The sequence below is a fragment of the Cucurbita pepo genome, chromosome 1 (genome assembly GCF_057944985.1).
Source record: "Cucurbita pepo subsp. pepo isolate OVF chromosome 1, ASM5794498v1, whole genome shotgun sequence".
Lineage (NCBI taxonomy): Eukaryota > Viridiplantae > Streptophyta > Magnoliopsida > Cucurbitales > Cucurbitaceae > Cucurbita > Cucurbita pepo.
In genome coordinates, this window is record NC_141798.1 from 3,287,804 (window position 1) to 3,314,549 (window position 26,746).

Consider the following 26,746-nt stretch of genomic DNA (forward strand, 5'->3'; position numbering starts at 1 on the left):
GAGTCAATTTATTGGAAAATGAAAAACTGCAATTAAGGTAATTGTATATCTCATTTACCTATCTTATCATATAATTATCAATGGAAACAATTTCAAGATGATTGTAAATCTTCTAAAAAATATTCATTTTCTGTTCAAGGTGTTCTCAATATCGTAAACTCATGAATAGTAATTTTCATTTGTACAGCAACCATTGCAAGCCATCGTCGAAGAAATCGACGACGACGTTGAGTAAAGTAACGTAAAAAAAAATGTGATTTCTATCCCAACCTTACACTTTGCAAAAGGAAAAAAGAAAAATGAGATTCTAAATGCCAGAAAGGAACTGCAATTGCTTGAGAAGAGGGGTTAGAGTCTCCATTAATTTTTCAGATGGATGGTTATGAATCCCTTCATATGTTGTCACCACTATGGTTGGATCCTTGGAATGCCGTTGAATTTGTTTCTTAACGTTGCATGTATGATGCGTACATCGGTAATAGCTCCTGAAAAAAAAAAAATTCTTAAATTATTTCAATCCAATAATAATTTTTCTAAGATTATAATCTCAAGCGAATGAACACCATCGTTATTCCTCACCTCCTCTTATTAACTGATATTAACTTAATGGCTAAAGTAAAAGTATTATTTGTGAAAGTCGAAGGTTTTCTTATACTCGTCACGGACATAATAGATACTCAATAACAAGTCATCATCTTTGAACCTTACATGAACACATATCATCACTATTCAAACTATCCCATTTTAATAAAAATGAAAACAAAAATGATAACGGTGAGATCTCACAACAGTTCTGAGATCTCACAATCGTTGAGAAGGAAAACGAAACACTCTTTTGACGGTCGTTAAAAGTTAAAAGAAGTACCTAGGATGAGTGCTATGTTTGACAGCCTTCTGACCATATTTCCTCCATCGATACCCATCGTCAAGAACATCCTCAGCGCTCCTTGTCTGAAAAGCAACCCTAGGAATTGCACCTCTTTTTCCCATCGCCATTTTCCCTTTGTTCTTCCCTCCATGAACATGAACATGACTCTCATTCTGGTAGTTACACTCCCCCATGGCCATTATTGCACCCTCACTAACTCCACTGCCCTTCTCCATTTCCAAACTCACATCAGAGGAACCACCAAAAATCCCAACCCAATCAATTTCAGCAGCAGCATCAGAGCTTTGGTAATTGACAGTACTAGAACTTGCCATATCATGTGAATTATGAATGTCACCATCCATTACCATTTTTCCAAAAAAAACCCTCAAAGTCAAAACTTATATATTTTGAGAGAGAAGAGAGAGAGAAATAGAAGCTCATGTTTTGGGGTGGGGCAGTTGAACAGAATTTCTGAACTAGTTGGTATGTGTTTGTTGGGTTTAACTTAGTTTCAACTTTCAAGCTATGTCTTCTTCTCTCTCTCTCTCTCTCTCTATATATATATATATCTATATATATAATATATATATATATATTAAAGGATGGATGGATGGATGGCTTGTGGATGTTGATGATGTTGTTAAACTGCCTGAGGGGGAAATGGGTTGTGGTAGTTTGGAAAAATGACACCTTTTTTTCAAATTGGGTTTCAAAATTAAACCTTTTTTTGAAATTGGGTTTCAAGTATTACAAGTAATTGCAACAGCTTTCTGGTATGTTCTTCATTTTATGGTTGCAGTCAAACTCCATGTTTTTTAACATCTTATCCAAACATTACTCTATTTTCTTAATTTCTTCTTCACTTTCCTTAACTTTGTAAGGTTTTCAATTTTTTTTTTTTTTTTTTTTTTTTTTAATTTTCCCATTTTTTCAAACACACTTTCAAATTCAAATTTAGAGGATATTTTACTTTGATCTTTAAATTTTTTTTAAAAAATGACATTTTGGTCCTTACGGTAATTTTTCTTTTAACTAATAAACATTTGTGATTATAGGTAGATAAACGTTTTAGTTAGGGTAAGTAATGGGTAGGTAAATACCAATTCTTTCAATATAATCCTTTCAAAATTGTTATCAAATATGATATTTAAATTATTTTGTTCAAGTATTTGAGAAATGTGTTAATATATTTGAATTACCAATTTAATTATAATTCATTTTATCTTAATGCGTTAAATCATTTATATTTTATCCACCAAAAGATTTAAGAAGTTTAAACATTATCATGAAATATAAAATAATAATAATAATAAGTTGAGATCCCACATTGATGGGGAAACATCTTTCATAAAAGTGGAAAAATCTCTCCCTAGTATATGCATTTTAAAATCGTGAGGCTGATGACTATACATAACATGCAAAGTCAGACAGTATCTGTTAGTGATGGACTTGAGTTGTTACAAATGGTATCGGGACTAAACACTGGGTTGTGTGCAAGCGAGGACGTTGGCCCCAAGGAGATGATGGATTATGAGATCCCACACCAATTGGAGAGAGAGGAACAAGACTTTTTTTTTTATAAGGGTGCGAAACATCTCCCTAGTATATATATTTTTAAAACATGAGGTTGGAGGCAACACGTAACGGGCTAAAGCAGACAATATTTACTAGCGTTTAAAGCAAACATTTATACTTTGGATTTGGGGATTTCCCAAAGTAATTTTAGTTCATAGTCATAACAATCAGTTAAAATGGTGAAATTAAGGGAAGCTCATTTAGCTATTCAATTAGCATAAAGATATTGCCTTTACTACTCATTTTCTTGACTTTAATCCCAACATTTAACAATTACACATAATTTACATGATTTCAAATTGTTAATAGATATCACATACTTGAAGCTCTCTTGATCAACCATCCCAAAGCATCTACCACTAATATCAATTTCTTTGAATTTGCTACTCAACCCTCATCACCATCATGTGTTCTTCCCAAATAATAGGAGAATCATAAGTTTCACATTCTCAATCCACAACAATCTCTTCCCAAAAACACAAAACTTGTCATCCAAAAAGCAAATCCTCCAAGCCAGTAAACAAATCTTCGCTAGAGAATTCAAACGGTATATGCATCAAAACTCCCCCCTCACCCACACCCTCCATTGGCTGTTCATCTTCAATGGATGCCACACAAGTAGAATTATTGGGAGAGAGAACCACGTCGAAGCTCGGATTCTCCGGTGCCGGGAATTTCTTTCGAGTAGTCCCGGCGAGGGCATTGCGACGAGTTGGCTCGGCATGGTTGTGCTCGGCTGTGTAGGTAACGATGAAGACGTCGGGATCGGAGAAGCTCCGTTCAACTTGCTTTCTGGCTGAGCATCCTTTTGAGGAGCTGCATCTGTAATAGCTTCTTGGATATGGCGACCCTTTTATTGGTTTCTGTCCATATTTTCTCCATCCCCATGAATCTGAGCATACGCTGTCTGCTTTCACCTCTTTCACCACCCTATTATGTCGACTTTTCTTGCTGATCGAATCAAAATAACACAAAATTGTTGAGAATTGTTGGGAGAAAATCTCACATTGGCTAATTTAGGGAATGATCATGAATTTATAACTAAGTAATATATCTACGTTGATATGAGACCTTTTTAAAGAAACTCAAAACAAAGTCGTGGACAATATCATACAATTTTGGAGATCCGTGATTCTCGACAAAAAAAAAAAAAATCTTTTTATAAGAAAAAGAAACAAGAACATGAAAATTGAAGTACCCACCTTTGTTTTTGCTTGGTAGCAGAAATTTGCTTCTTCTGAAGAAGCTTTTGTGGCTCCTTAAACTCTCCGAGAAGATCAGAAATGGCGGCGGAATTGTTTGGATAAGGAATCAAGGGATGAAAAACTGGAAAAATGGAGCTCCCAAATCCTTCAAATTCATGCGAAGAACAAGAAGAAGAAGAAGAAAAATCACAAGAAAAGTCATCTTCTTCGCTCAAAAAAGAAAAGAAAGGATCTTGAAGCATAGAGGTTGGCCTACCACTGCACCCTTTCACTATTGCCTGCAAATCCCAACCCTCCATGGATATCAAATTCAAAGATCACTTTGAATATAAAATAAAGTTTACAGCTTTGAGCCAATTCAATTTCCCCAAAACTTGTTTAAATAATTGAAGATATGGGATCTTCTGAAACTGTTGCCGCCGCTTTAATCTGTATTTCCATTGACTTTATTAAATGTCAACGCGTTTAAAAAAATGGTTTTTTTTTTTTTTTTTTTTTGATGAATTAATATAATCTTATGTTATTTTCAGACCCTTTTCTTTCCTCTCTTTTAATTGGACAGTGTTGTTGATAATTATAGTTGTCCATGTTAGCAAGCTTTCCTCTTAAATATATCAATAATGGCTTCCAAATTGTGTCCTTTTTTCCATTTGAGAGTATAATCAATTAGTTTTGATGCTTTGAACGTCTCGTCTATTATCGATATTTTAATATCTTAATACGTAGATATCATAGAGTTTGAATTCGTTTCCTCTAACTTCTTTTATAATATGTTCGGTATGAATTTTGAATAAAAAAGTTTTTATTATCTCAACACTTTTTTAAAAAACTTCATTAAACGATTCCTTTAAGAGTATTATTGATATAACTTTTTATCCGATTTTAAAATTTCTTGAAAAATCCTTTTTACCTTTCGATACAAATCTGAGCCTTGCACTATAGATTTATATTTGTAAATATAAAAGTTGTACGTTTTAGTCATGCATAATCTCAATATACTACTCTTGTTTATAGCACGAGCCATAAAATATGAATAATATTGATATGGATCTATTGGAGAGGGAAACAAAACATTTCTTATAAGGGAGTGAAAACCTATCCCTGGTCAACACGTTTAAGATTGTGAGGTTGACGGTGATACATAACAGGCCAAAAGGAACAATATCTGTTAACGGTGGACTTGAGTTTTTTACAAATGGTATCAGAGCCAGACATTGGGCAATGTGTCAGGACGTTGGACCCTCAAGAGAGGTGGCTGTGAGATCCCATATCGGTGGGAGAGAGGAACAAAACATTCCTTATAAATGTGTAGAAACGTCTCTCTAGAAGATACATTTTAAAATCGTGCGCCTGACGATAATACGTAACGAGTCAAAACGGACAATATCTATTAGTGGTGGGCTTGGAGTATTACAGACGTAATCTCAATACATTTGTTCATATGGATGTCGACTAACGAAAAGTTCCACGGAATGGATGGATGGATATTATACGTTATCGTAATAGGTTGCTCCCCATCCCTTGGGCCTTTGGCACGCTTGCTCCCATTGCCTATATACTGTTCTAACCCATCAATAATGCTAAAAAACAGGGCATTGCTTTCCGACTTTCCTTACTTTTTCAGTCAAAAAAACCCACTGCCTAATCTCAATCCTATAATCAACACCCTTCCTTAAAGTCCTCTTTTGCAACTTGCCACACCTTCAACTTCATGGACCCTTCCCCTAATCTACTTTCTCTTATTAACAACAAAAGCCACTCAAAATCCTTTAACCCTATTCTATGGGGTTGGATTTTATTAACCAAATCAACTTGTTAGACGTTATTCGAGTGCGTTTTTACGTCAAGTAGGCCCATCAATGATCTTATACTATTCGTAAATAGCAATAAACTTAGTCTCCTTTTTCTTCGTTATTAACTTTTGTTATCATTTGATAGCTTCCTTCACGTTAAAAAGTTATTTAAGATATGTTTATACTATTCAAATAGATTTTATAATGATGACATCACTTTAACATCATTTCCAAATACTAATCATATATTTACATAATTAGACGAAGGAGTGGGTGGTTTCAGTGAACAAGACACCAATTATCATTCTAAAAATCGATGATTTTTGTGATAGTTAAGAGAAGATACGGACGTTTGAATGTTAGACGGGTTATTAAAAATAAAAATAAAATTGATATTACATTAAATATGAGTAAAAACAAAAAGGGGTTAAGAATTTGGGACCAAGTTAAAAAGGGTTGTGAGTGGCAATGATATTATATTAATTAAAAAAATTGGAAGGTAGGAATGGCGTAGTATGGGCCATTTGAAGAAAGGGGTGTTTGATTTTCCCACGCGGAAATGGGCAACTTGGAGATAAGAATAAGATGGATACATACATAGATGCCTTTGAAATGGTCTCTTGCTTTCCCTTTCTTCTTCTTCTTTTTGTTTGTTTCCATATATGTAAGAATTTGAAAGTGAAATTCCTTGTTTGACCTTATGAATGTCGAGACAACGCGTGTATCGACATCGATATCTTTCCACTTGTATGATATATATATATATATATATATATAAAGTTAAAATAGGAAATACGTCTGTGTTGCTGTAACTTTGAATTCAAATTCGTAAGATAAGTTTTTTTTTTTTTTTTTTTTTTTTTTATCAATTATTTACTAGCGCTTTTAATAATTCTTCTTCTTGAGGTGACGAGCTCTTGATGTCTATGAAAAGACCTTTCTGAATCAAATTGATTGACTTTGGTTGAGATATTTATTAAAATGAAATATATATATATATATATATATGGCTTTTGATGTTTATGATGAGGACATCAAAAGAGTTCTTGAGATGAAAATTATATATATGGCTTTTGATGTTTATGATGAGGGCATCAAAAGTGTTTTTGAGACGATTAATTAATGATTAAAATTAAAATTTTTTATGTATTAAACTATTTAGATTATTATAAGTTTAGTATCTAACTGTCTAGATTTGTTTCAAAAATTTCTTAAATTAAGTTGAGTAGACTGCAAACAACGGAGCTGATAACTTAATTTTATAAAATTATGTTTTTAACTCTCAGTTTAGTCAAGTCTTCAAAATAGTAGGTTTATTGAATGAGCTAGAAAACTCACAAAGGGCAAATTCTCAAAAACAGAAATTCATAACTCACTTAGAATTAAAATTAAGTTATATATTATCATACCGTAAAATATTAATCTTTTCAATTAATAGATTTATAAAGAGAGATTAAATATTTTATAGTCTGGTCATAGACAAACTTATTGCATAAAATATACTTACTCACGTGGTTTCAATGGATTAAATCATTACATTATACTCGTATCAATAGCGTCATTGAGATAAGAAACGCTACCTCGTCCATATACTATATATCTTTTAGGTTACTATGTATATCAACCCTATATTATTAAAGATTATATTAATAATTTTTAGATTTTTTACCCAATAAATAAGGTTAAATTACTAATTAATTGTTGTTAATTTACCGATTATGTTCTAACACTAATTTAAATTAATTTTGAATTATTTCAATTTACTTATGATAGTAACCATTTATCTCTCTTTCTTAGTAGTCTTCATTAAGAGTGTAATATATAATCGAAGGGTATTTTTGTCCGATCACAATTGGAATATATTGCTAAAATTCTTATTTAGCTATTTATAAATTTAGCGTGCGATATTTAATTCGTGATTCAAGAAAATCGTCAAAATTCAATAAAATTGGTCAAATGGGCTTTTACCAATTTGGGCCTTGAGCTTTTACCAAATTGGGCCTTGGGCTTCGGCCGCTTGGCCGACTTTCCAACCATGGAGTATATAAGCTCAAGTCTCATGGATTGGACTCCTATCAAGAAGGGTTTTGGGTCGGATTGTGTTCCACAAGCTCATCATCCAAGGCATTGGCTCGTTAACGAGCTCACCTAATCGAGAGAAGTATGATAGGTGAACCATGCACGTTTCGACTCCAATAGTAAGGTTACTTGCTGAGTATTTTTAAATACTTATTATGAAGTCATAAAATAAAGTCATTTCTTTTTATGAGTAAACGCTTAATGAATTTGTCGTATTGTTTTTAAAAAGATGTTTTTGGAGTGTTTCTAACATTTTGTATGTTTTGTTGGAAATTATTTATATTTAATAACTTTTATAAAAATGAGGATAGGAAGTTTACTATTTTTGCGTACCAAGCATCCGTTTAAGGTAATGCGATAATTAGTGAAGAGCTGGCAGTCATGCCCACCCCCAAGCGGCTCGGTTCCTACGCACCCTTTTCTCCGCCACCAACACAAGTCAACCACACAACCCACCTCCACTCACCTCTTCGCTTGCCCTTTCCATGGCTGTCCCCTTCCCCGTCTTCGCTTCTGCCACCGCCGCCACAACCTCCCACCAATCACTTTCTCTTTCCGTCTACCCCCGTTCCTTCCCCAGAACAAATTTCAATGTTGTTTCCTCCTCCTCTTCGCGCCCTTCCATCCGTGTGAATTCTGCCGCTTCTCCCTCTGTGGAGGCGGCCACCGCCGTCGACTCTGATCGGGCTGCCGCATCAGATTCTCGGTCTAAAGCCTTGCCGTTTCGGATTGGACATGGGTTCGATCTCCATAGGTTGGAGCCTGGGTATCCTTTGATTATTGGGGGAATTAATATTCCCCATGACAGAGGCTGCGAGGCTCATTCCGATGGTAATTTCTTTGCTTCTAGTTTGTTTTCCTGTTTCTGTGTTCTTGTTGGTTGCTGTTCTGCTGAAGAATTAGGGAATCTTCTTACGAACTTAATTGTTTGTATTCTAATTCTTTAAATAATTAGCTCAATTTTGTTGGTTTCGTTCATTTCTTGATTGCAGCAATGATGAATTCTAAATTTCTACATGGAATGAGGGAATTTTATATGTAAAAACTTTTAAATTTTGAAGTGGTTCTTTGTTTTGTTGATTTAGGGGATGTTCTACTTCACTGTGTGGTTGATGCAATTTTGGGTGCTTTGGGGCTTCCTGATATTGGACAAATCTTTCCAGATTCAGATCCCAAATGGAAGGGTGCCCCTTCATCTGTTTTCATTAAAGAAGCTGTAAGTAGTTCTGGCATACCAAATTCAAACTCACTGCCAAGTTTTGTTATCCTCTTTGCCTTGATTAATTTAAAATGATCTTAGGATTCTCTGGTTGCTTCGCTTTCATACTTGATATTATGATACCTTTATGTTTGCTTGAAGTTCACTTTAGGGGGACTAGTATGACCAATTATAAGAGGATGAAAAGTATAAGAAAGTAGAGCTTTTATTTGAGGTTGTAGGGAAAAATGAATGACTTTTAGAGAATATTAATGAATTTCTTCGTTAAAAGAAAGAAAAATTGATGTGAATGTTGTTGGAAGATAGGCTTTGTGAGATCCCACGTCGGTTGGGAAGGAGAACGAAACATTCTTTATAAGGGTGTGGAAACCTCTCCCTAACATACGTGTTTTAAAAACCTTGAGGAGAATCCCAAAGGAGAAGGCCCAAAGAGAACAATATCTGCTAGCGGTGGGTTTGCACCGTTACAAATGGTATTAGAGCCAGACACCGGGTGATGTGCTAGTGGAAGGCTGAGTCCCGAAGGAGGGTGGACATGAGGCTGTGTGCCAGCGAGGAGCTGGGCCCCAAAAGAGGGTGGATTGTGAGATCTCACATTGGTTGGGAGGAGAACGAAACATTCTTTATAAGGGTGTGGAAACCTCTCCCTAGCAGACGTGTTTTAAAAACTTTGAGGAGAAGCTCGAAAGGGAAAACCCAAAAAGGACAATATCTACTAGCAGTGGGCTTGGGCCGTTACGGGCTTGAGGTGTTTAGGCACATGCCTCAAGCATACTTCATTAAGGGATCCTCACTTCAAAAGTGAGGGGCAGAGAAAGGAAGTTCTACACAAACAGGGGAGCCTACCTTAAGGTGTTTAGGCACATGCCTCAAGCATACTTCATTAAGGGATCCTCACTTCAAAAGCGAGGGGCAGAGAAAGGAAGTTCTACACAAACAGGGGAGCCTACCTTAAGGTGTTTAGGCACATGCCTCAAGCATACTTCATTAAGGGATCCTCACTTCAAAAGCGAGGGGCAGAGAAAGGAAGTTCTACACAAACAGGGGAGCCTAAGAAATTCTTCAAAACCAAAAGGAAGTGCGGAAGGATTTTCCGATTCACATTTGTATCAAAAGAGAAGAAAAGCTGCAAATCTTATAACCTTGGATTTCTCGTTTACTTCCCCCTCCGAAAAATACCATATGTTTCTGTAGTAGGGTCATGTAGTTGTCTGTCTTGTGTGAAATATTTTGGTGCACATAAGCTAGCTTGGACACTCCTAGATAAAAGATCTAGGTGCACGTAAGCTACCTTGGACACTCATAGATAAAAGATCTACGTGCACGTAAGCTAGCTTGGACACTCGCAGATAAAGAAAAGAATGGTGAGGTAAACATCCCTAATGAGTCTCAGGGAAAGGTAATCAATAATGAGAGACCTTTGTTTCACCTGCTCTGTAGTTCTTCAATCTTTGTTAAACTATTGATTCATGTGTGCTTAAATATCATCCCAAAGTGAACACATAGAACATTGTAGGGGTACAAAATTTTAGACTTTCTCCTCTAATCTCGTATGAGCATATTAAAACACCACGGAATTTGAGGCCGATGAATCCATCTAGTAACCGGAAGTCGAAGTAAATAGTTCGAATTCGGTCTATTTTAGACTAAATAATGTTCCATTTTGTGATTGATGAGGATGTTTGGTGTTAATTTTGGGTGATATTCCAGGTGAGACTGATGCACGAGGCAGGTTATGAGATAGGAAACTTGGATGCCACATTGATACTCCAAAGACCAAAGCTTAGCCCTCACAAGGAAGCTATCCGAGCAAACCTCTCCGATCTTCTGGGAGCCGACCAATCTGTCGTGAATCTGAAGGCAAAAACACACGAGAAGGTCGACAGCCTAGGCGAAAACCGAAGCATTGCTGCCCATACGGTGGTCCTCCTAATGAGGAGATAGAACCCCTACCATTACTGCTGCTGCTTTGTTAGTGTAATAGCAACAACACTGCTCCATTTCAAGTGGAATATGCTTTAGTGTCAATACTTTGAATCTCCCCTCGCTTCCACAGTTAAAACGTTTTAATCATTCAAGAACGTTAAAATGAAAATGATATGGTCAAGAACATTAGAAATTGGCTACAATTATTATTATTATTTTTTTTTTTTTTTTTCTTCTTGTTCTTGGTGTGTGAAAGATGTAAAGATGAGGTGGAAATTACTCTTTCATTTTGTCTAAAGCCAGTAATCATTAATTATATCTGAGTCGAATTTTGTAAAATTGGACCATATTTAATGTCCAATTGGACCATATTATAGCCAGTAATCATTAAATTTTTAAAAATTTAAATTTTAATATTATGGTGAGTAATTAGATGGGATAGTCCTTGACTTTTTATATATATATATATATATATATATAATATATTACACATATAATTTTTAAAAATTTAAATTTTAATATTATGGTGGGTAATTAGATGGGGATAGAGACAAAGAATATAATCTCGTCTTTGACTTCATTTATTAACAGAAAAAAATATTTTCTACTCCCTCCCCCGTTCCCCGTCTAAACGGTGAATCCCCTCTCTAATTGGGGCGGGTCTCGACAGGTAAAATGGACATCTATATACAAAAATCCTTGTTAAAAAAAATACGAGGAATTTCTCTCAAATTTTTTTTTTCTGACATTCTCTAGTTTGCCTAATTAGCGTACTCCTCATTCTCTTCCATAATTTCCAAAAAAAAAAACTGTATATCATATTATTATTGTCGAAACAAATTTTGTTCGAAAATATTATTAGCTAATTTTTATGGGTATAGTAAAAAAAATGTGAACGGTATAAATTAACAATAATATCGATGAAGTAAGAGGAACTCACGCGTTTATAAAGAGGATCTCACCGAATAAGAAGTGGGACCGGGAAAGCAAACAATTTTAATCTCGATACACAGTTGTTAAAAGCAATCATGTCATTATTCAAGTCGGGTAATTTTTATTGGGCAAGTGAAATTATAGAAAGACTTCGACAGGAATAAATTCAAAACATCAAGATCAGTAAAAGCCACCAACTTAAAAAATTTGAGGTATAAATGTTGAAAAATAAAAAATAAAAAAAAAAAAAGAAAGAAAAGGAGAATATATTATAAAAGAAATGAAAATAGTAATAAAGAAAGGGGCAGGGGCTGCCCGTTGGAGATATTGGGCATCCCACGTGTCTCTAAAAATTGGAAACCTACGACTTTTTGACTTTTTGACTTTTTTGATTTTTTGACTTTTTATTCTACTTTCTACTTGTTGTGGAATGGAATAAAATGGAACACAACCAAACCATGTCGTTTTTGACAACCTTTGTGTTTTTATTTTATTTTGAATGGGTCTTCAATAAATTCTTACTTTGTTTTTTATTTTTCAAATTTTTTCTTCTTCAATATTATTAGGCATGGAAGCATACATTTCTAGCCACCCACATGTTTAAAACACATTATCTCAATTTTAATTTAAATGCCCACAATATAAATAGTACTTATTAATTTACCCTTTATGTAAATTCATTGAACCTTATGCACTTTCCAATGTTTTCATTTGAGAACTTGCTTCACTCAATGTTGTTTTTTCTTCCTAAAAACACACTCAAGAAAATGATATATTTTTGTTGGATTCAACCATATCGTGATACATGTATTGAGAATTATTAAGAGGGGTAAGGAACACAATCTCGATTGGTATGAGCAAAAAAAAAAAAAAAAAAAAGGCTATGAAAGCTTATGCTCAAAGTAGACAATATCAAATCATTGTAAAGTGTCGCTGTTCCTAACATGGTATCAGAGTCATACTCTTAATATAGTCATGTCAATAAAATGCTCAAGTGTCGAACAAAGAAGTTATAAACCTCGAAGATATAGTCAAAGTGACTCAAGCGTTAAAAAAAACAATCTCGAACATATGAATGTTCACATGCGACACACAAATTGCACCTTCTTCGTTTTTTTTTTTTTTTTTTTTTTTTTTTTTTTTTTTTTTTTGGGTATTTGTTTATTGAGAAAAAAAAAGGGAGAATTCTTAAAGGCCTTTATACTTTTAGAAAAATTAAACAAATATTCTGTAATTTCAAATAAATAATAATTGTTTCACTATGATTTTGGGTAAAATACATTGAACCATACCCACTTGAAGATTATCCTACCAAGCTTAATAATGGCTTTTGCAAAAGGGAGAAAGGTAAATAAAATAAATAAATAAATTAGGCCTTATTTGATTAAATTTTCATTTTTTTTATATCTTAATTTAGTAACAATATTTTTAATACAATAAATATATATTTTTTTTAAAAAAAAATAAATCTCTTATAAGCGAGGAAAATGAAAGAATAATTGAGAAAAATGGTGTTTGGATATTTATTTTTTATTTAGAAATAAAAAAAAATGATGAGATAGGATATTCTCCGCACGAGAGGATTTCATTTATTGTTTTTTTTAATATATAATTTAAATATTATATGTAGAGAAGAAATAAGGGTAGCATTCAAAGTCTTTTCTTTTTCTTTTTTTGAATATTACCACAGCTTTTTTTGAATGATTTTGTGAACAAAATATGATTTAATCACTACTTTTCAATTCATTTTGTATTGTGTTCATATTAAACCCATAATCAAAACTCACTTCTTCCACCAAAAAAATCCCTTTATAAATCATAAATAAATTTAATTACATATTAGAAAAATCATATTTAAAAAATAATATTTATAACTTTAATAAATAATAATAATAATAATAATAAGCAATATTTTCTCCCTTTGCATATTCCATTTAATTCTCGGACACGGTTACTTTGAATTATAAATTATAATACAAGAAAATCAAGTATTATTATTATTTTTTTAAAAATAATAAATTAATTCACTCATGCAAAGTCTTTTATTTATAAACACTAAAAATAATAAAATATTACTTATGTCGACTATTTTTTTTTTTTTAAATTCCAGCGATGTTATTTTTACATTAAAAAAATAGTAATAAAATACAAAAATTAGAGACATAAAACTATTAATAAACGTGAAATAAAGGCGACAAGAAAACACAAATCCATTATTTTATAATTCATCACCCAATGAGTTCTCAAATTATTCGAACACAGTCTCAAAAGCTGTATCCCAACAGAGTTATAAATTCCAAAAATAAAAATTATAATTATAAAATATAAAATAAAATAAAATAAAATAAAAAAACCCTGCCTTCTGGCAAAAAGGGATACACCAACAAGAGATTCTATAATTAATTAATATTTTTTAAATATATATATTGGGAAAAAAAAAATGGAGTTTAAATTAAAGTCATATGTGCCAACTGTGTGAGGGGGATAAGGCTGGATATTCCGAGTTGGACTGTTTGAATAATCTGTCGGTTTGTGGGACACTTAGCCCTACACTCTTTGTCGTGTAGGGCACCTCCCTTAAAGTCATCCATATCAGCCACCTTTTGGAGGTGTTGTACCTAAACCTTAGGACTATCTCCCAAGCTTCCTCTTGTCTTCTCCTTAATTATTAAGGCCACGCTATCAGATTCTCCTCCACTGGTTCTTTTTTGGATCTCTCTTAGCTATCACATTCTCAAAATCAATCAAAATGTCGGTTCCGACGTTCGGTTTTGATTCGCAGAATCGTGTTTAAAATCTAACACGTGAAACCTATCAATAAAATGATGAATACATTATCGAAGCATGTTGTAAGCTTTTTTATTGTTTAGTTGAATTTTGAATAATTACTCTCCAAATACTGTCCTTTTAGAATGTATAATAATTGAGAAGTTGCTGAATAGTTTTTAAAAAATCAAAAATAATTCTTGTTTCGTCTTTTCAATTACTATTTGAGTGAAAAAGTATACAAAAAAAAAAAAAGAAAAAAAAACATTTTTTTCAAGTATATTAATTATGTTTAGTTTAAATATGATTTTGATCCACGAGTAAAGAACAAACGTGCGTATCACCAGTATGTGTGGCCGACACGTGAGTGTCTTAAACTTCTTTGTTTGAGCTTCGGTTTATTAGTTTTTTTGTTCCGCGATGATAGGAACTTAGTCTTAAATAGATTATTACGAATACTTCATGGATTTTATTGAATGTCTTAATGTGAGATCCCACCTTGGAGAGGAGAACAAAACATTTTTTATAAAAGTGTGAAAACATCTCTCTAACAAAAAAAAAAAAAAAAAAACTTTAAGCAAAAGTCCGAAAGTAAAGTTAAAAAATAAAAATATTTGTAAGCCGTGAGCTAAGACTGATATATTTAAAGACTGGATTTCAAGATGAAAAAAGGTTACATGATAGCACGGTAACCTCAGAAAGATAAAAAGAGTGATATATTGATACATGAATAAACTGATACCAAACAAATTTCGAACTAATTTTGAAGGGATGAAAAAGTATAATATTAAGTAAAGTTTTGTGAGAGAAAGAGCCGACAATTTTCACCAGCGGACATTGGTGGTGTCCCTAATGCATCGAGAACTTTCTTCCCACTTTCGGTAAGAAGAAAAACTTTGATTTGAAAGGCTGACCCAACATCTGTATCTATATATATATATATATATATATATATACCTCTTTACAATCTCCTCAACCACCAATAAGCATCATTCATTCATCGCTCAAACAATTCCCTCTCCTTTCTTTCTCTTCTTTTTCTCAACTCTCAACCAACTTTTTTGCACTGAAAATGGTGTTGGTATCGACCAATGCAAACAACTTACTCTCAAAGCTAGCCAAAGGCAACGGCCACGGCGAGGACTCTCCTTATTTCGACGGCTGGAAGGCCTACGACACTGATCCATTTCACCCAATAATGAACACTCGTGGAGTTATTCAAATGGGTTTGGCTGAAAATCAGGTACCACCCATTTCAAATGATCCTTTTTGGGCTTTGAATCTCTGGGTTCAATTTTTTTACCATTTTTCGTGGTGGGTTTGCTTCAAAATTGCAGCTTTCTTTTGAATTCGTGGAGGATTGGATTAAGAACAACCCACAAGCTTCCATTTGTTCTGTGGAAGGGCTGGATGAGTTTAAGGACATAGCTATCTTCCAGGACTACCATGGATTGCCTGAGTTTAGAAACGTAAGTGTTAAATTAATTCCAATTAATTAATTTAATTTCCGCTTAATTATGATTAACTAATTGGAAAATAAAATTTGACAGGCTGTGGCGAATTTTATGGGAAAAGTGAGAGGCGACCGAGTCAAATTCGATCCTGACCGAGTTGTCATGAGTGGTGGAGCAACCGGAGCTCATGAAACGGTGGCGTTCTGTTTGGCTGATCCTGGTGAAGCGTTTCTAGTGCCAGTTCCTTATTATCCAGGGTATTTGCCTCCTTCCTTTTTCTTTTTTAATTTAATTTAATTTAATTCAATTTTTGTTTTGACTTATTAATGTGTTTGACTTGACCCACAATTGACCAATCCACCTTCTTCAATTCTGTCCCAACACATTAAAAAAAAACAAGGATGAAAGTGACAGCTACCCATTTCTAATTCTTCCATTCAACTCGAACAAGTCCACGTCATTATTTTCATGTCCAAGTCAGCATGAGCTTTATAAATAATGAATTTAGCTAACAACGAAACGTTCCTTACATGGGTGCAGATTCGATAGAGATCTGAGGTGGAGAACCGGAGTGGAAATAGTTCCAGTCATATGCAATAGCTCAAACAACTTCAAATTAACAAGAGAAGCCTTGGAAACAGCCTACGAGAAAGCTGAAGAATCCAACATCAAAATCAAAGGCTTACTCATTACAAACCCTTCAAATCCACTTGGCACAGTGTACGATAGACAAACTCTTGAAACTGCTGTAGCATTCATCAACCAAAAGAAGATCCACTTGGTTTGCGACGAAATCTATGCTGCTACTGTCTTTGCTGAGCCTGGCTTCATTAGTATCTCCGAAGTCATTGAAAATGACATTAAGTGTGATAGGAATTTGATCCATGTCGTTTATAGCCTCTCCAAAGATATGGGATTCCCGGGATTTCGCGTTGGTATTATCTACTCTTATAACGATGCAGTCGTCAATTGCGCTCGAAAAATGTCGAGCTTTGGCCTCGTATCGTCGCAAACACAACATTTGATTGCGTCGATGTTGTCTGATGATGAGTTTGTCGAGAGCTTCCTTGTTGGGAGTGCTAAGAAACTTGCTGTACGTCATCGAAACTTTACTAGAGGACTCGCTCAGGTTAGTGAATGAGTTACGATAAATTTAATTAAAAATTTTAAAATAAATTGAGATTATACTAAACTAAATTTTAATTTTTATTGTTAACATAGGTCGGAATTGGATATCTGAAAGGAAGTGGGGGATTGTTCTTGTGGATGGATTTGCGTCATCTTTTGAAAGAGAAGACATTGGAAGCGGAAATGGCGCTATGGAGAGTGATAATCAACGACGTGAAGCTGAACGTGTCGCCGGGGTCGTCTTTCCATTGCTCGGAGCCGGGATGGTTTAGAGTTTGCTTTGCGAACATGGACGACAACACGATGGAGATATCCATAACGAGAATTAGAAACTTTGTGCTACAAAACAAGGAGGTAACAACGAAGATTAAGAAACAGAAGTTCTGCTGGCGCCAAAGCAGCCTTGAACTTAGGCTGTCGTCACGAAGGCTTGAGGACATAATGTCGCCGCACTCGCCACTGCCTCAGTCGCCAATGCTGCGTGCTACAACTTGAAGTGGAAGATATGGATGTTTTGACAAGCTTAACAAAAGTTACTTGTTTAACTGTTAGGGGTGGTTTATTTGATTGATTGATTCATCCATTTTTGTTTGTAATAATTTGTGAGTTGTGGGTTTTGTATTTGTGTTGTTTTTACTCGTTTTTCACTCATCAAATGGATGGGTGAAAAGTAAACGAGGGTTTGTTACAACTTGTAAGAACCATTCATATAAACCAATAACAAACAACTTTGCTTTCCATATGTGCAACTTCTAATCAATTATTAGATATTGTTTGTTTTGATCCATTACATATTATCTCAGTTTTACGGTTTTTAAAACACGTTTATTAAGGAGAGATTTTCACTCCCTAATACGAAATATTTCATTTTCCTCTCCAACCGATGTGAGATCTCACAATCCACCCCTTGGAGGCCCAGCCTCCTCACTGGCACACTGCCTAGTGTTGTGGGATCTCACAATCCACCCCCTTGAGTGTCCAGTGTCCTTGTTGGCATATCGTCCAGTGTCTGGCTCTTATATCATTTATAACAATCCAATCCCATCGCTAACAGATATTGATCGCTTTTGCCCGTTACATATCGTCATCAACCTCACCATTTTTAAAATGCATCTATTAGGGAGAGGTTTCCACACCCTTATAACAAATGTTTTGTTTTCTTCTCCAACCGACGTGGGATCTCACACCAACAATTCTTCCCTCGAGCAAAAGGTTGTATTTTACTCTTATCCTGACAAACTCTCCCTCCACTTTGAATTTGCTTTTGATTTAACTCAAAAGATCTCAGTGTCATTATAACATTCTTCATCTTACTTATATCCCGAGTTAAATGTTTGAATCTTCAACTAAATAAGGCAATTTAGAAGAGTGAGTAAGAGCTCTAACGAATTAATTGGTGGGCAAGCATTGTTTTCTTAAATAATATTGAAAAGAGATTGGGTTATTACATCTTACAAATGAATAGCAAGAAGATTGCCTTGAATTGTTTGTTTCAATAATAGTTATTGTTTGAGTAAGCTTTACTCTCGTTTATTTTGTTGGGACATGACCATGCCTACATTACATCAAATAACTCGAACTCATTTCATTTATTAAGGTAGTGGTTGTTGGGTTGGTTGTGATGTTCCTTACTATGTCCCCTAGTGTTCTATGCATTGTCTTTTCATTCCAAAGAAACTTTCCTTATGCAATAATACACACAACTTGCTTCCTTCTTCATTATTCTTTGCCCTCCACGTTATCTTTGGCAAGGTCGATATCGATGTCGTTTCTTAGGAGATTTCAATTTTATATATTATATTTGATAAATTTTTATTTTTACAAGTAAGCACTTTTAGACTCTATTTTTCTCGTTTTTTTAGTTCTGAAATACATGATAGTGAATAATTGAATATTTGATCACATCTCAAACGCTCTGAAAAAAATAAATTTAATTATACTTCAAATAAGAGGAAAAAAAAAACAAAATAGATGATATGGTCCTTTAATACCAAATCTCATTGGGTCCAACTTATATAATAAGTCAAATATTTATAACTATATATATATTAGTTATAAGTCCATAAGAAAATCAAAGTGGGGTCAGAATAGAAATAAATGAAACTTTGGGGGGGAAATGAAAGAAAAAAAAGATAAGGTAAGAATGGGTGGGCTATATTTTGAGAGTGTGATGTGATATGTGACATCAATTATTTAAGTTATTTATTTTAATTAGGTTAATGAAATAGAAAATATTAAAACAATGACAGGACATCATTGGACAAGACCAATCAGAAACATAGCCACCTACGCATTCTGGAAATTAAAGTATTAAATAATGCAATTCGTGACATAAGTAATACTTTATAATATAAATAAATATATATATTTCTGGTTTTATTTTTTTATGATAAGGTCGGGGGACCAAGCTTTTTGGTCTACCATGACTGAAATAACCCTTTTTTTTTTTTATTTGTTCTTATCATGACTGAAAAATAGTGGTTTAATTTCCAAGAGTTTAATTGGTCAAAGAGTTTTTATTGTAATAGAATTTGAATTTGATTTGGTTTTGTTTAGTAATAAATGTATAGGACGTTTCATATTAATTTCATAATTGAGATGAACAAAAGGTAATACAACAATATAATCTTCATTCACTCTCTGGACAATAGACTGAAGTTAAACCAATGAGTTGACGTGTAAAATTTCACGTCGGTGGTCTGAGAATGAAACGAAACATTTTTTATAAGAGTTCTCTAACAAACGCGTTTTAAAATTTTTTAGAGGAAACTTCAAAGAGAATAATATCTACTGGCAGTAAATTTGAATCGTTACATGACCCCATCACTTTTTTACAATTGAAGCTGTTGACTGACGTAGTCGGTGACTCACTATTTCCATGATCTTAGCTCTAATGGTTAAACAAAAGCATATAATTTTTAAAATTTTCCTATAGATTTGAGTTATTATTAAAAAATTTGAAATTCTCAATTATTTTTGTTCTTTCTCAGCTCAATTAGAGCTTTTTAATATAAAACATTTGTAAATTTGAATTTTTTAGAAAAAAAAAATAGTAAATATATTATGGATTTGTGTTTAAAATTATAAGATCAAATTTTAACATCAAAAAGTAATTAGGCTGTCTTAATTTTAACATCAAAATGATAGAAACTTTAACCTTTTCTTATTATTATTAATATAGAAACGTTAACCAGTTGTTTTCATGTATATTTTTTTATTCATATAATTATTAATTGTGACCTTAGTATATATTAGTTTTACCAACTTAAAACAATACATATCTAACTTCATTTTCAATATTATATTTTAAGAAAATGATTGTTAACTTTGATTACCATAGTCTATCTAACTTAGCCAATTAATTAATATATTCTTATCTCTTCAAATAAAATAATAATAAAAAGATAATATTGTTTTTTTTTTTTCTTTTAAGTCCAATAATTTTGGACAAAAATCAAAAATTTTGAAATTACACAAATAAACACACCGACCGTAACAACTGAGTGCGTGTTATGTATTATCGTCAGCCTCATGATTTTAAAACATGTATACTAGAGAGAGGTTTTCACACCCCTCATATTTCGTTTTCCTCTTCAATCGATGTGGGATCTCACACAAATATATTTTCGTAAGTGGCTTATTTTTTCTCTAATAAAATTTAAATTCAAATATCAGGAGTAAAATTAGACCATAACAAACATAAAATACAAAAAAAAATCAAGAATTAAATAAGAAAAAAATCCAACACGAGCTCAAACGAACCAAAGCATGAAAGGAGTCGGTCCACCAAACAAAAGAGAGAAAGAAAACTTGGGTCGAAGCCCAAGTTCCTTGGTCGGCCCCATGTCGGGCACATAGGTCCGTGTGATCGAGATTCAACCTAATTCAATCTTTTTTTAAAAAAAGCAAAAATCATAAGAGTTCTATCCCATGCTTCATAGGTTATCAACTCGAGTACATAGCCACCGTCATCGTCAACCATATAAACTTAAGCACCACTTGGTACTACGAGAAATAATTGATATATTTGATAACGAAAAATAGTATGATAGACCTTTTATAAGTGAAATATTTCTACACAAGACCAAGAAATGATAAATTCATCATCATACCCATTAAAAAAAAAAAAAAAAAAAAAAAAAACATCGTGAAAATTCACAAAAAACCAAAACACAAACAAATGAACAAGAAAATTGAAGCAGCACACAAGGTAAACCTTATTTAACAAAGAATGATGGTTTCAACAGAGAACACAACCATTTGGGATTTCGTCTTGCTTGTAATAGAAGGTGGGGGGCTGGTTACAACAATAACAGGGATACCCAATGCAAGTAATTGGTGGTTTTTTGTTTTCCTCTTTTGGAGGTCCAACTGTGAGAATCTCTGCAAACCAAAGCTTTCTCAGCTTCTCCACTACTTCCACTGGGTCTACTGTCCCCACCACTATCATCTTCCTGTCCTTCATCTCCATGGTTATGGAGTTTATCCCTGCATCCTCAACATCACCCACAAACTTATTATTACACATCCGTCGTAGAGTAGAACAAAACATTTTTTTATAAAAGTGGGAAAATCTTTCCCTTTAAAGCCTCGAGAGAAAACTCAAAGAGGACAACATCTGTTAGCAGTGAGCTTAGCCTGTTACAAATAGTATCAGAACTAGACACTGGACGATGTGCCAACGAGAAGGTTGAGCCTCGAACGGGGTTGGACACAAGGCAGTGTACCAGTAAGGACGTTGGGTTTCGAAAAGGGTGGATTGGGCGATCCCACATCAATAGGAGAAAGGAACTAGTGTCAGCGAGAACGCTGGGCTCCGAAGGGAGGTGGATTGTGAGATCCCACATCGGTTGGGGATTAAAGCCTTGAGGGAAAGCCGGGGAGGGAAAAGTTAAAAAGGACAGTATCTATGTTAGTAGTAAGCTTGGACAGTTAGATTTATAATATTTTAATAGTTTTTTTGTTTTTTTTTTTAATAATTTATAATTAGTTTGAGGAGGATGAAATTTAGTACCTGAAAGGCAGGAAACTGCTTTCATAGCCTTCTGCTTTGCCCTTTCATCAGGTACATCCACTCTCACCACTATTTTCTGCATCAAAATATAAGAACAAACCAATTATTATACCATTATTATCTGCTGTTCTAACTACAAACTGTTTAGGGTTCTTGAAAATGACCCAAAAATCCCAATAAAAACATACAAAAATTTATGAATCACCTTCATGTTTGGTTCAGGATTGTGAAGAACTTGAGTGAGAATAGAGCAAGAACAGAAGAAGCTAAGATCATAAGGAGGCTTTTCCCACTACACAATCTCATAGATTCGTCAGTTTATAAAGAGATTGGGATTGGTTCATCAAGATGCTAACAGTCCAAGTTTTGTAGTTGTGTTCAAGAACAAGAAACCTCCCACCTCCCAACTTGAATATTAAGAAAAACCTCCGATTGACTTTGTTTCTATTTTCAAACATTTATAGGTCGTTTCGATGGCGCAATTTAAACCGTTAGCTTTTGGACGTAGAGATGCAAACATAGTCTTACGTCACTCGAACAATAGATAGATTTTTATTTGTAACAAGACTTTTTCAATGGTACGGAAGGGTTGAGATTAGGGTAGAACTGTTTTTCTAATTAACTAGGTTAATCTTTTTATGAAGAAACCGAGCATAAATAATTCACTGTTCGAACTTGTCATATATCGTGTATTTAAAAACTCGGGTTTAAGATGTCGAATTTGCACGTCCAACCATAGAGTATGAGTTTGAGCTTAAATTAGGCCATATCATAATCATCGAAAAATATAGAAATACTTGTACGTACCGTATAGGTCGGTTGGTTGATGGGTCAAAGGAAATTGTGTTGGGGTTTGATTATGAGTATTAAACCAAAACAAAGATGAGTACTCTAAAGCCAATTAGGCGAAAATAATAGATAGTTTATGACATCGGTGGTTGGCGAGTCAATTTCAAAGAAAAACCTTTAAAACCTAAAACAAAGACCTTCATAATTGGTCTCTCTTATTAAATGTTAATTCCTTTCAAGAAATCTAATGAATATATGTCAAAGTAAATTAGGGATGGATGGAGACCAAATAAACTAAATGCAAGAAAATCAAACTTTGATCAATTTTTTTTTTTAAAAATGTTAGTTTAACGAGAAAAAAGATATGGGATCAATGAATTTAGATTTCTGAGGCAATTATTTAATTTAGTTTTTAGTTAATTAAGTTGTTTTTTTTTTAGGACGGAATAGTTTATTAAATTAATTTCATTTTGTTCGATCACAAATTGTCACATCGTTGTTCTTCAATTAATGATAAAACTACATATTATTAAATTTTGAACGGATTACAAATCGACATGTGGGTCTCGAGCAAAATTTAAAGAAATAAAAATGACAAATCTCAAATAATGTCGTAAGTCTTATTATTTTATCGAGTAAGTCTAACCGGCCAAATTTGGTCATATAGTAATTGTTTTGAAGATTAAATTAACTCAAAAGGTCAATTAGAGGACAATTTGGCTCAAAGTTGACGAAGTACAAACATTAAGCTCAATGACTTTTAAGTTTAAAGCTTTCAAATTTAAATTACTTATTATCACTTTGAATTTCGAGGCATCGAAAGATCGAATGTGATTAATAGAATATGTCATGCAAAATGAAGAATGAGAAGACAATGAAAAAAAACTATAAAATTTCGCATGAATTTAAAACTTTACAAACATCATTTACACGACCAAGGTAAAACAAAAAACATGTGTATATATATACAAAAAGATCGAATGTTTGGTCATTTAAAGAGGGCATAGAGAATGAGATACTTCGGTTTGACTTTTTTCTGTGACTATTGAGATTCCATGTATCCCTACCTCCATCAGCATCATCATGCACCGAAAAAAGGAAATGTAGAAAGGGACCTACTGGTAGGTTCTTGCCGTAGGAGACCACGAGATATCTCTAAAATCTAGGTATGTTGTTCTTGTTGCGCACAATCTTAGGTAGCTAGCTAGTTAGCCTACATATTGGTAACGGATGTATGAGATTGAGGCGCTACCTCAAAAAACAGGCATAGTGAGTGCTAGCCTATGATGAGTGCTAGCCTACTCGTCATTCATGGGGGTAGTTGATGAAGTCATCCCACAAGGATCGTTGAGGTGATGTTGATACAGTTCAATTTCTCTATGTTACTCCGTTTTAACTTCACAAGTTTGGATGATTCAGGAGCACGGGGTCTCACCCTCTAATCATCTCTCCCTATTTGGACGTCCCACCTGGCGGCGGGAGGAAATAAAATTTGACTTGAATAAATCTGGTTGTTTTGGATAATAAGTATAGTTGGGCCACTTTTGTAATGCATTAGACTTTGGGCCTTACTCGAATTAAAACTCTCATATTTGTAGCATTAATGTTGGTGATATGACATAGCCCAATCCAATAATTAAAGGTAAAGTAAATCATATAACTTAAACGTGGTCACCATGTTGTTGCATTCATGTCATATAACAATCCCAGAAATTAGATATTTCAATTTCATTAATAAACCATATAAATTCAGCACCATTACATCTGCAGATTAACATTAAATATTTTCTAACATCCAGCAAGAAATTAAAACCGTAAGAGCAAAATAAAATAAAATAAAATAAATAAATCAAAAGTCTTACAAAATCTACATGGGAGGCACCATGGGACTGGTTGCTGTTTAGAAGATCCTTTAGCAGTAGTGATCATGGCGTGTTAATGGCTTCCTCTTCTTCAGTTTTGTTTCACACAATTGGGGAAGATGCCTTCGCAGTGTACTCCAAAAGCTCAACAATCTCTGTTCTGCTTCTCACAACCCTATGGAAAACTTCTCTGATTTGTTGCTGTAATGGCACCAATCCTTCTTCCAGTTTCTTGCAGGTTTCTGCCAGCTCCGCCACCTGTTTTGTCACCTCCGCCTGCCGCTCCGCCTCCAACGGGAACGCGAACGAATCAGTGAATTCGATCAGTGATTGACTCAGTTTCTCCATCCTCTGCATCTCTTCTAACAGACCAGCGCTTCCTTTCTTCTCTTTCTTCTTCCACTCGTCCGCGATTTTCTCCTGCAGTCCGATCATGGATTGCGCCCAGCTAATCTGCTTCGACACCGGAAAGTACGTCGTCAGCCCGCCTCTCTCCTGGCACGGCAGCGCCGCAACCAGAGTCCACATTACGAACACCAAAACCGTACTCATCAAGTAAACCGTCTGCGGTAAACTCGATGACTCGCCGCCGCGTGGTACAACCAGATTAGACGACATAGCTTGAATCTGCTTCGCCGCTGACCAACCTTTCGCCATACTCCAAGACAGCGAACGAAACTGTCCTGCGATTCGGTCCTTATGCAGCGGAGTGGCGGTGCCGGAACCGGCACCGGCACCTCCACGACGCCCGAAAGACCAAGATCTCTCTGCGGATTTACTGTTGGAGAAATCCTTATCCTCAACGGCCATGGATGTAATCAAGGTATTCAAAGCCCTACGTGCTCGTTTCACTTGTCCGTCTCCAATCGGACTCTGCTCCAGAGCTGAAATCGCGATTTGAGCGAGTTTTTGAAACTGGCGAACCGATTCAATCCCGTGGAGAACGGCATTACAGATATCCAAAGCCTTGACGACGCGATCTAGAAACTCGGGAACGAGACGGTCAAGCGGCGGCTTGACAATCTGAGAGGGATCGCGGCCCATGATGAGGAGAGCCTTAAATTGAGCCTCGCAGCAGAGGAATTCGTCAAGGAGCTTCCTGAGCCAGGCGATGGAGAGGAAAGTTTCGGAAGAAATGTCGTCGGAGGAGGACGGAGGTACTAATTCGAAAAATCGCTCGGAAACTTGCTTCTGAAAGAGCTCGAGATCCTCGAGCTCCTGCTCGTGAGCACCGTCCATGGAGATGACTTGGTTTCGGCGGGTGCTGATACGGCCAAGGAAGGAGCTGGGCTGTTCCGTTGCCGGCATAGTTGCAGAGAGCAGAAGAAAAGGGATTTGAAAATGAGAAGGGAATGATGAAGTTACGGTTTGTTATTATTTTTATTTTTATATATTTGGGACCGAGGTTTTAGGCGACGCCTTGTACGGGTGACCGGAGAGTGTTGTTTTCCCGAATTGCCCTTTACTTTTACCATTATAATACCCCAGGCTTGGACGCTTGGTAGCCGTGAAGCTCCTTTTAGAAATATTAATATTATTATTACATTATTACAATAGTCAGCCGAGCCGAGTCGAATAGAGAAATAAAGGCGCGCCGGATGGAGAATCTCAGTCAGGGGGTAGAATTGGAATGTAATTTAAAATAAAAAATACAAAAACAGAGGAAAAAGTCAAGAGGGCATTTGACCTGGCTCCATGTCCCACGCCTCGCCACAATTCTCCACTCTCTCTCTCTCTCTCTCTCTCTCTCTAACCGTCTCCCCGTCACCGTCAGTTTCTCCCTCCGCCTCCCTTTTAAGCCTTAACGGCGTTAATAAACACGCCTATTTTTAACCTTTTCTCCGTCTCCGTTCCATTTTTTAAAAGAATATATATTAAATTATTAACCATTTTTTAGTGTAAAATAGTTTAGAAATATTTAAAAATTGAAGTTTTAAAAGAAAATAAAAATTTTTGGGAGATTGCTTTGTGTTCCCATCAGCTATGTCACCTTCACTTTTTCCTCCTTATCTTCGTCAAACTTTCTTTGAAAACTTCACTCAACCTCTTTTCCTTTCTTTTCTTTTCTTTTCTTTATTTTATTTTCTTTTCTCATGTCAATTGTCACACACCTTTTAGCATAAAGTTTTGTA

General features: G+C 34.7%; 5 protein-coding genes and 1 pseudogene across 5 annotated transcripts; 2 read left to right on the forward strand and 4 right to left on the reverse strand.

Annotated features, from left to right (window-relative positions):
• Positions 1 to 94: 94 nt before the first annotated feature.
• On the reverse strand, positions 95 to 1,269 carry LOC111803929 (putative WRKY transcription factor 24). The gene is made up of 2 exons (XM_023688551.2): positions 866 to 1,269; positions 95 to 485 (listed from the first exon to the last, which is right to left on the reverse strand). Exons 1-2 carry the CDS (start codon positions 1,237 to 1,239, stop codon positions 308 to 310), a joined length of 552 nt encoding a protein of 183 aa, XP_023544319.2. The 5' UTR covers positions 1,240 to 1,269; the 3' UTR covers positions 95 to 307.
• A 1,364-nt stretch (positions 1,270 to 2,633) lies between these two features.
• LOC111807342 (putative WRKY transcription factor 29) lies at positions 2,634 to 4,025 on the reverse strand. The gene is made up of 2 exons (XM_087123529.1): positions 3,649 to 4,025; positions 2,634 to 3,397 (listed from the first exon to the last, which is right to left on the reverse strand). Exons 1-2 carry the CDS (start codon positions 3,948 to 3,950, stop codon positions 2,935 to 2,937), a joined length of 765 nt encoding a protein of 254 aa, XP_086979655.1. The 5' UTR covers positions 3,951 to 4,025; the 3' UTR covers positions 2,634 to 2,934.
• Positions 4,026 to 7,878: 3,853 nt separating this feature from the next.
• Positions 7,879 to 10,871, forward strand: ISPF (isoprenoid F). Its single transcript, XM_087117207.1, has 3 exons — positions 7,879 to 8,354; positions 8,609 to 8,739; positions 10,453 to 10,871. The coding sequence occupies exons 1-3, from the start codon at positions 8,009 to 8,011 to the stop codon at positions 10,684 to 10,686; spliced, it is 711 nt and encodes a 236-aa protein (XP_086973333.1). The 5' UTR covers positions 7,879 to 8,008; the 3' UTR covers positions 10,687 to 10,871.
• Positions 10,872 to 15,398: 4,527 nt separating this feature from the next.
• ACS6 (1-aminocyclopropane-1-carboxylic acid (acc) synthase 6) lies at positions 15,399 to 17,691 on the forward strand. Its single transcript, XM_087117941.1, has 5 exons — positions 15,399 to 15,610; positions 15,705 to 15,836; positions 15,918 to 16,078; positions 16,362 to 16,950; positions 17,043 to 17,691. Exons 1-5 carry the CDS (start codon positions 15,440 to 15,442, stop codon positions 17,442 to 17,444), a joined length of 1,455 nt encoding a protein of 484 aa, XP_086974067.1. The 5' UTR covers positions 15,399 to 15,439; the 3' UTR covers positions 17,445 to 17,691.
• Positions 17,692 to 21,142: 3,451 nt separating this feature from the next.
• On the reverse strand, positions 21,143 to 22,383 carry LOC111803947 (heavy metal-associated isoprenylated plant protein 39-like). The gene is made up of 3 exons (XM_023688573.2): positions 22,169 to 22,383; positions 21,964 to 22,039; positions 21,143 to 21,437 (listed from the first exon to the last, which is right to left on the reverse strand). The coding sequence occupies exons 1-3, from the start codon at positions 22,172 to 22,174 to the stop codon at positions 21,190 to 21,192; spliced, it is 330 nt and encodes a 109-aa protein (XP_023544341.2). The 5' UTR covers positions 22,175 to 22,383; the 3' UTR covers positions 21,143 to 21,189.
• A 2,062-nt stretch (positions 22,384 to 24,445) lies between these two features.
• On the reverse strand, positions 24,446 to 26,026 carry LOC111809648 (protein ROH1A pseudogene; annotated as a pseudogene).
• Positions 26,027 to 26,746: the final 720 nt, after the last annotated feature.

Excerpts from the sequence above, each read along its gene's own strand:
- LOC111803929 (XM_023688551.2), bottom strand. The coding sequence starts at position 1,239 with ATGGTAATGGATGGTGACATTCATAATTCACATGATATGGCAAGTTCT. Across the intron at positions 486-865 it reads AAACATAGCACTCATCCTAG|GAGCTATTACCGATGTACGC; the intron begins GTACTTCTTTTA and ends TTTTTTTTTCAG.
- LOC111807342 (XM_087123529.1), bottom strand. The coding sequence starts at position 3,950 with ATGGAGGGTTGGGATTTGCAGGCAATAGTGAAAGGGTGCAGTGGTAGG. Across the intron at positions 3,398-3,648 it reads GCTACCAAGCAAAAACAAAG|CAAGAAAAGTCGACATAATA; the intron begins GTGGGTACTTCA and ends TGATTCGATCAG.
- ISPF (XM_087117207.1), top strand. The coding sequence starts at position 8,009 with ATGGCTGTCCCCTTCCCCGTCTTCGCTTCTGCCACCGCCGCCACAACC. Across the intron at positions 8,355-8,608 it reads CTGCGAGGCTCATTCCGATG|GGGATGTTCTACTTCACTGT; the intron begins GTAATTTCTTTG and ends TTGTTGATTTAG. Across the intron at positions 8,740-10,452 it reads CTGTTTTCATTAAAGAAGCT|GTGAGACTGATGCACGAGGC; the intron begins GTAAGTAGTTCT and ends GTGATATTCCAG.
- ACS6 (XM_087117941.1), top strand. The coding sequence starts at position 15,440 with ATGGTGTTGGTATCGACCAATGCAAACAACTTACTCTCAAAGCTAGCC. Across the intron at positions 15,611-15,704 it reads TGGGTTTGGCTGAAAATCAG|CTTTCTTTTGAATTCGTGGA; the intron begins GTACCACCCATT and ends TCAAAATTGCAG. Across the intron at positions 15,837-15,917 it reads GATTGCCTGAGTTTAGAAAC|GCTGTGGCGAATTTTATGGG; the intron begins GTAAGTGTTAAA and ends AAAATTTGACAG.
- LOC111803947 (XM_023688573.2), bottom strand. Across the intron at positions 21,438-21,963 it reads AGCAGTTTCCTGCCTTTCAG|GGATAAACTCCATAACCATG; the intron begins GTACTAAATTTC and ends TTGAGGATGCAG.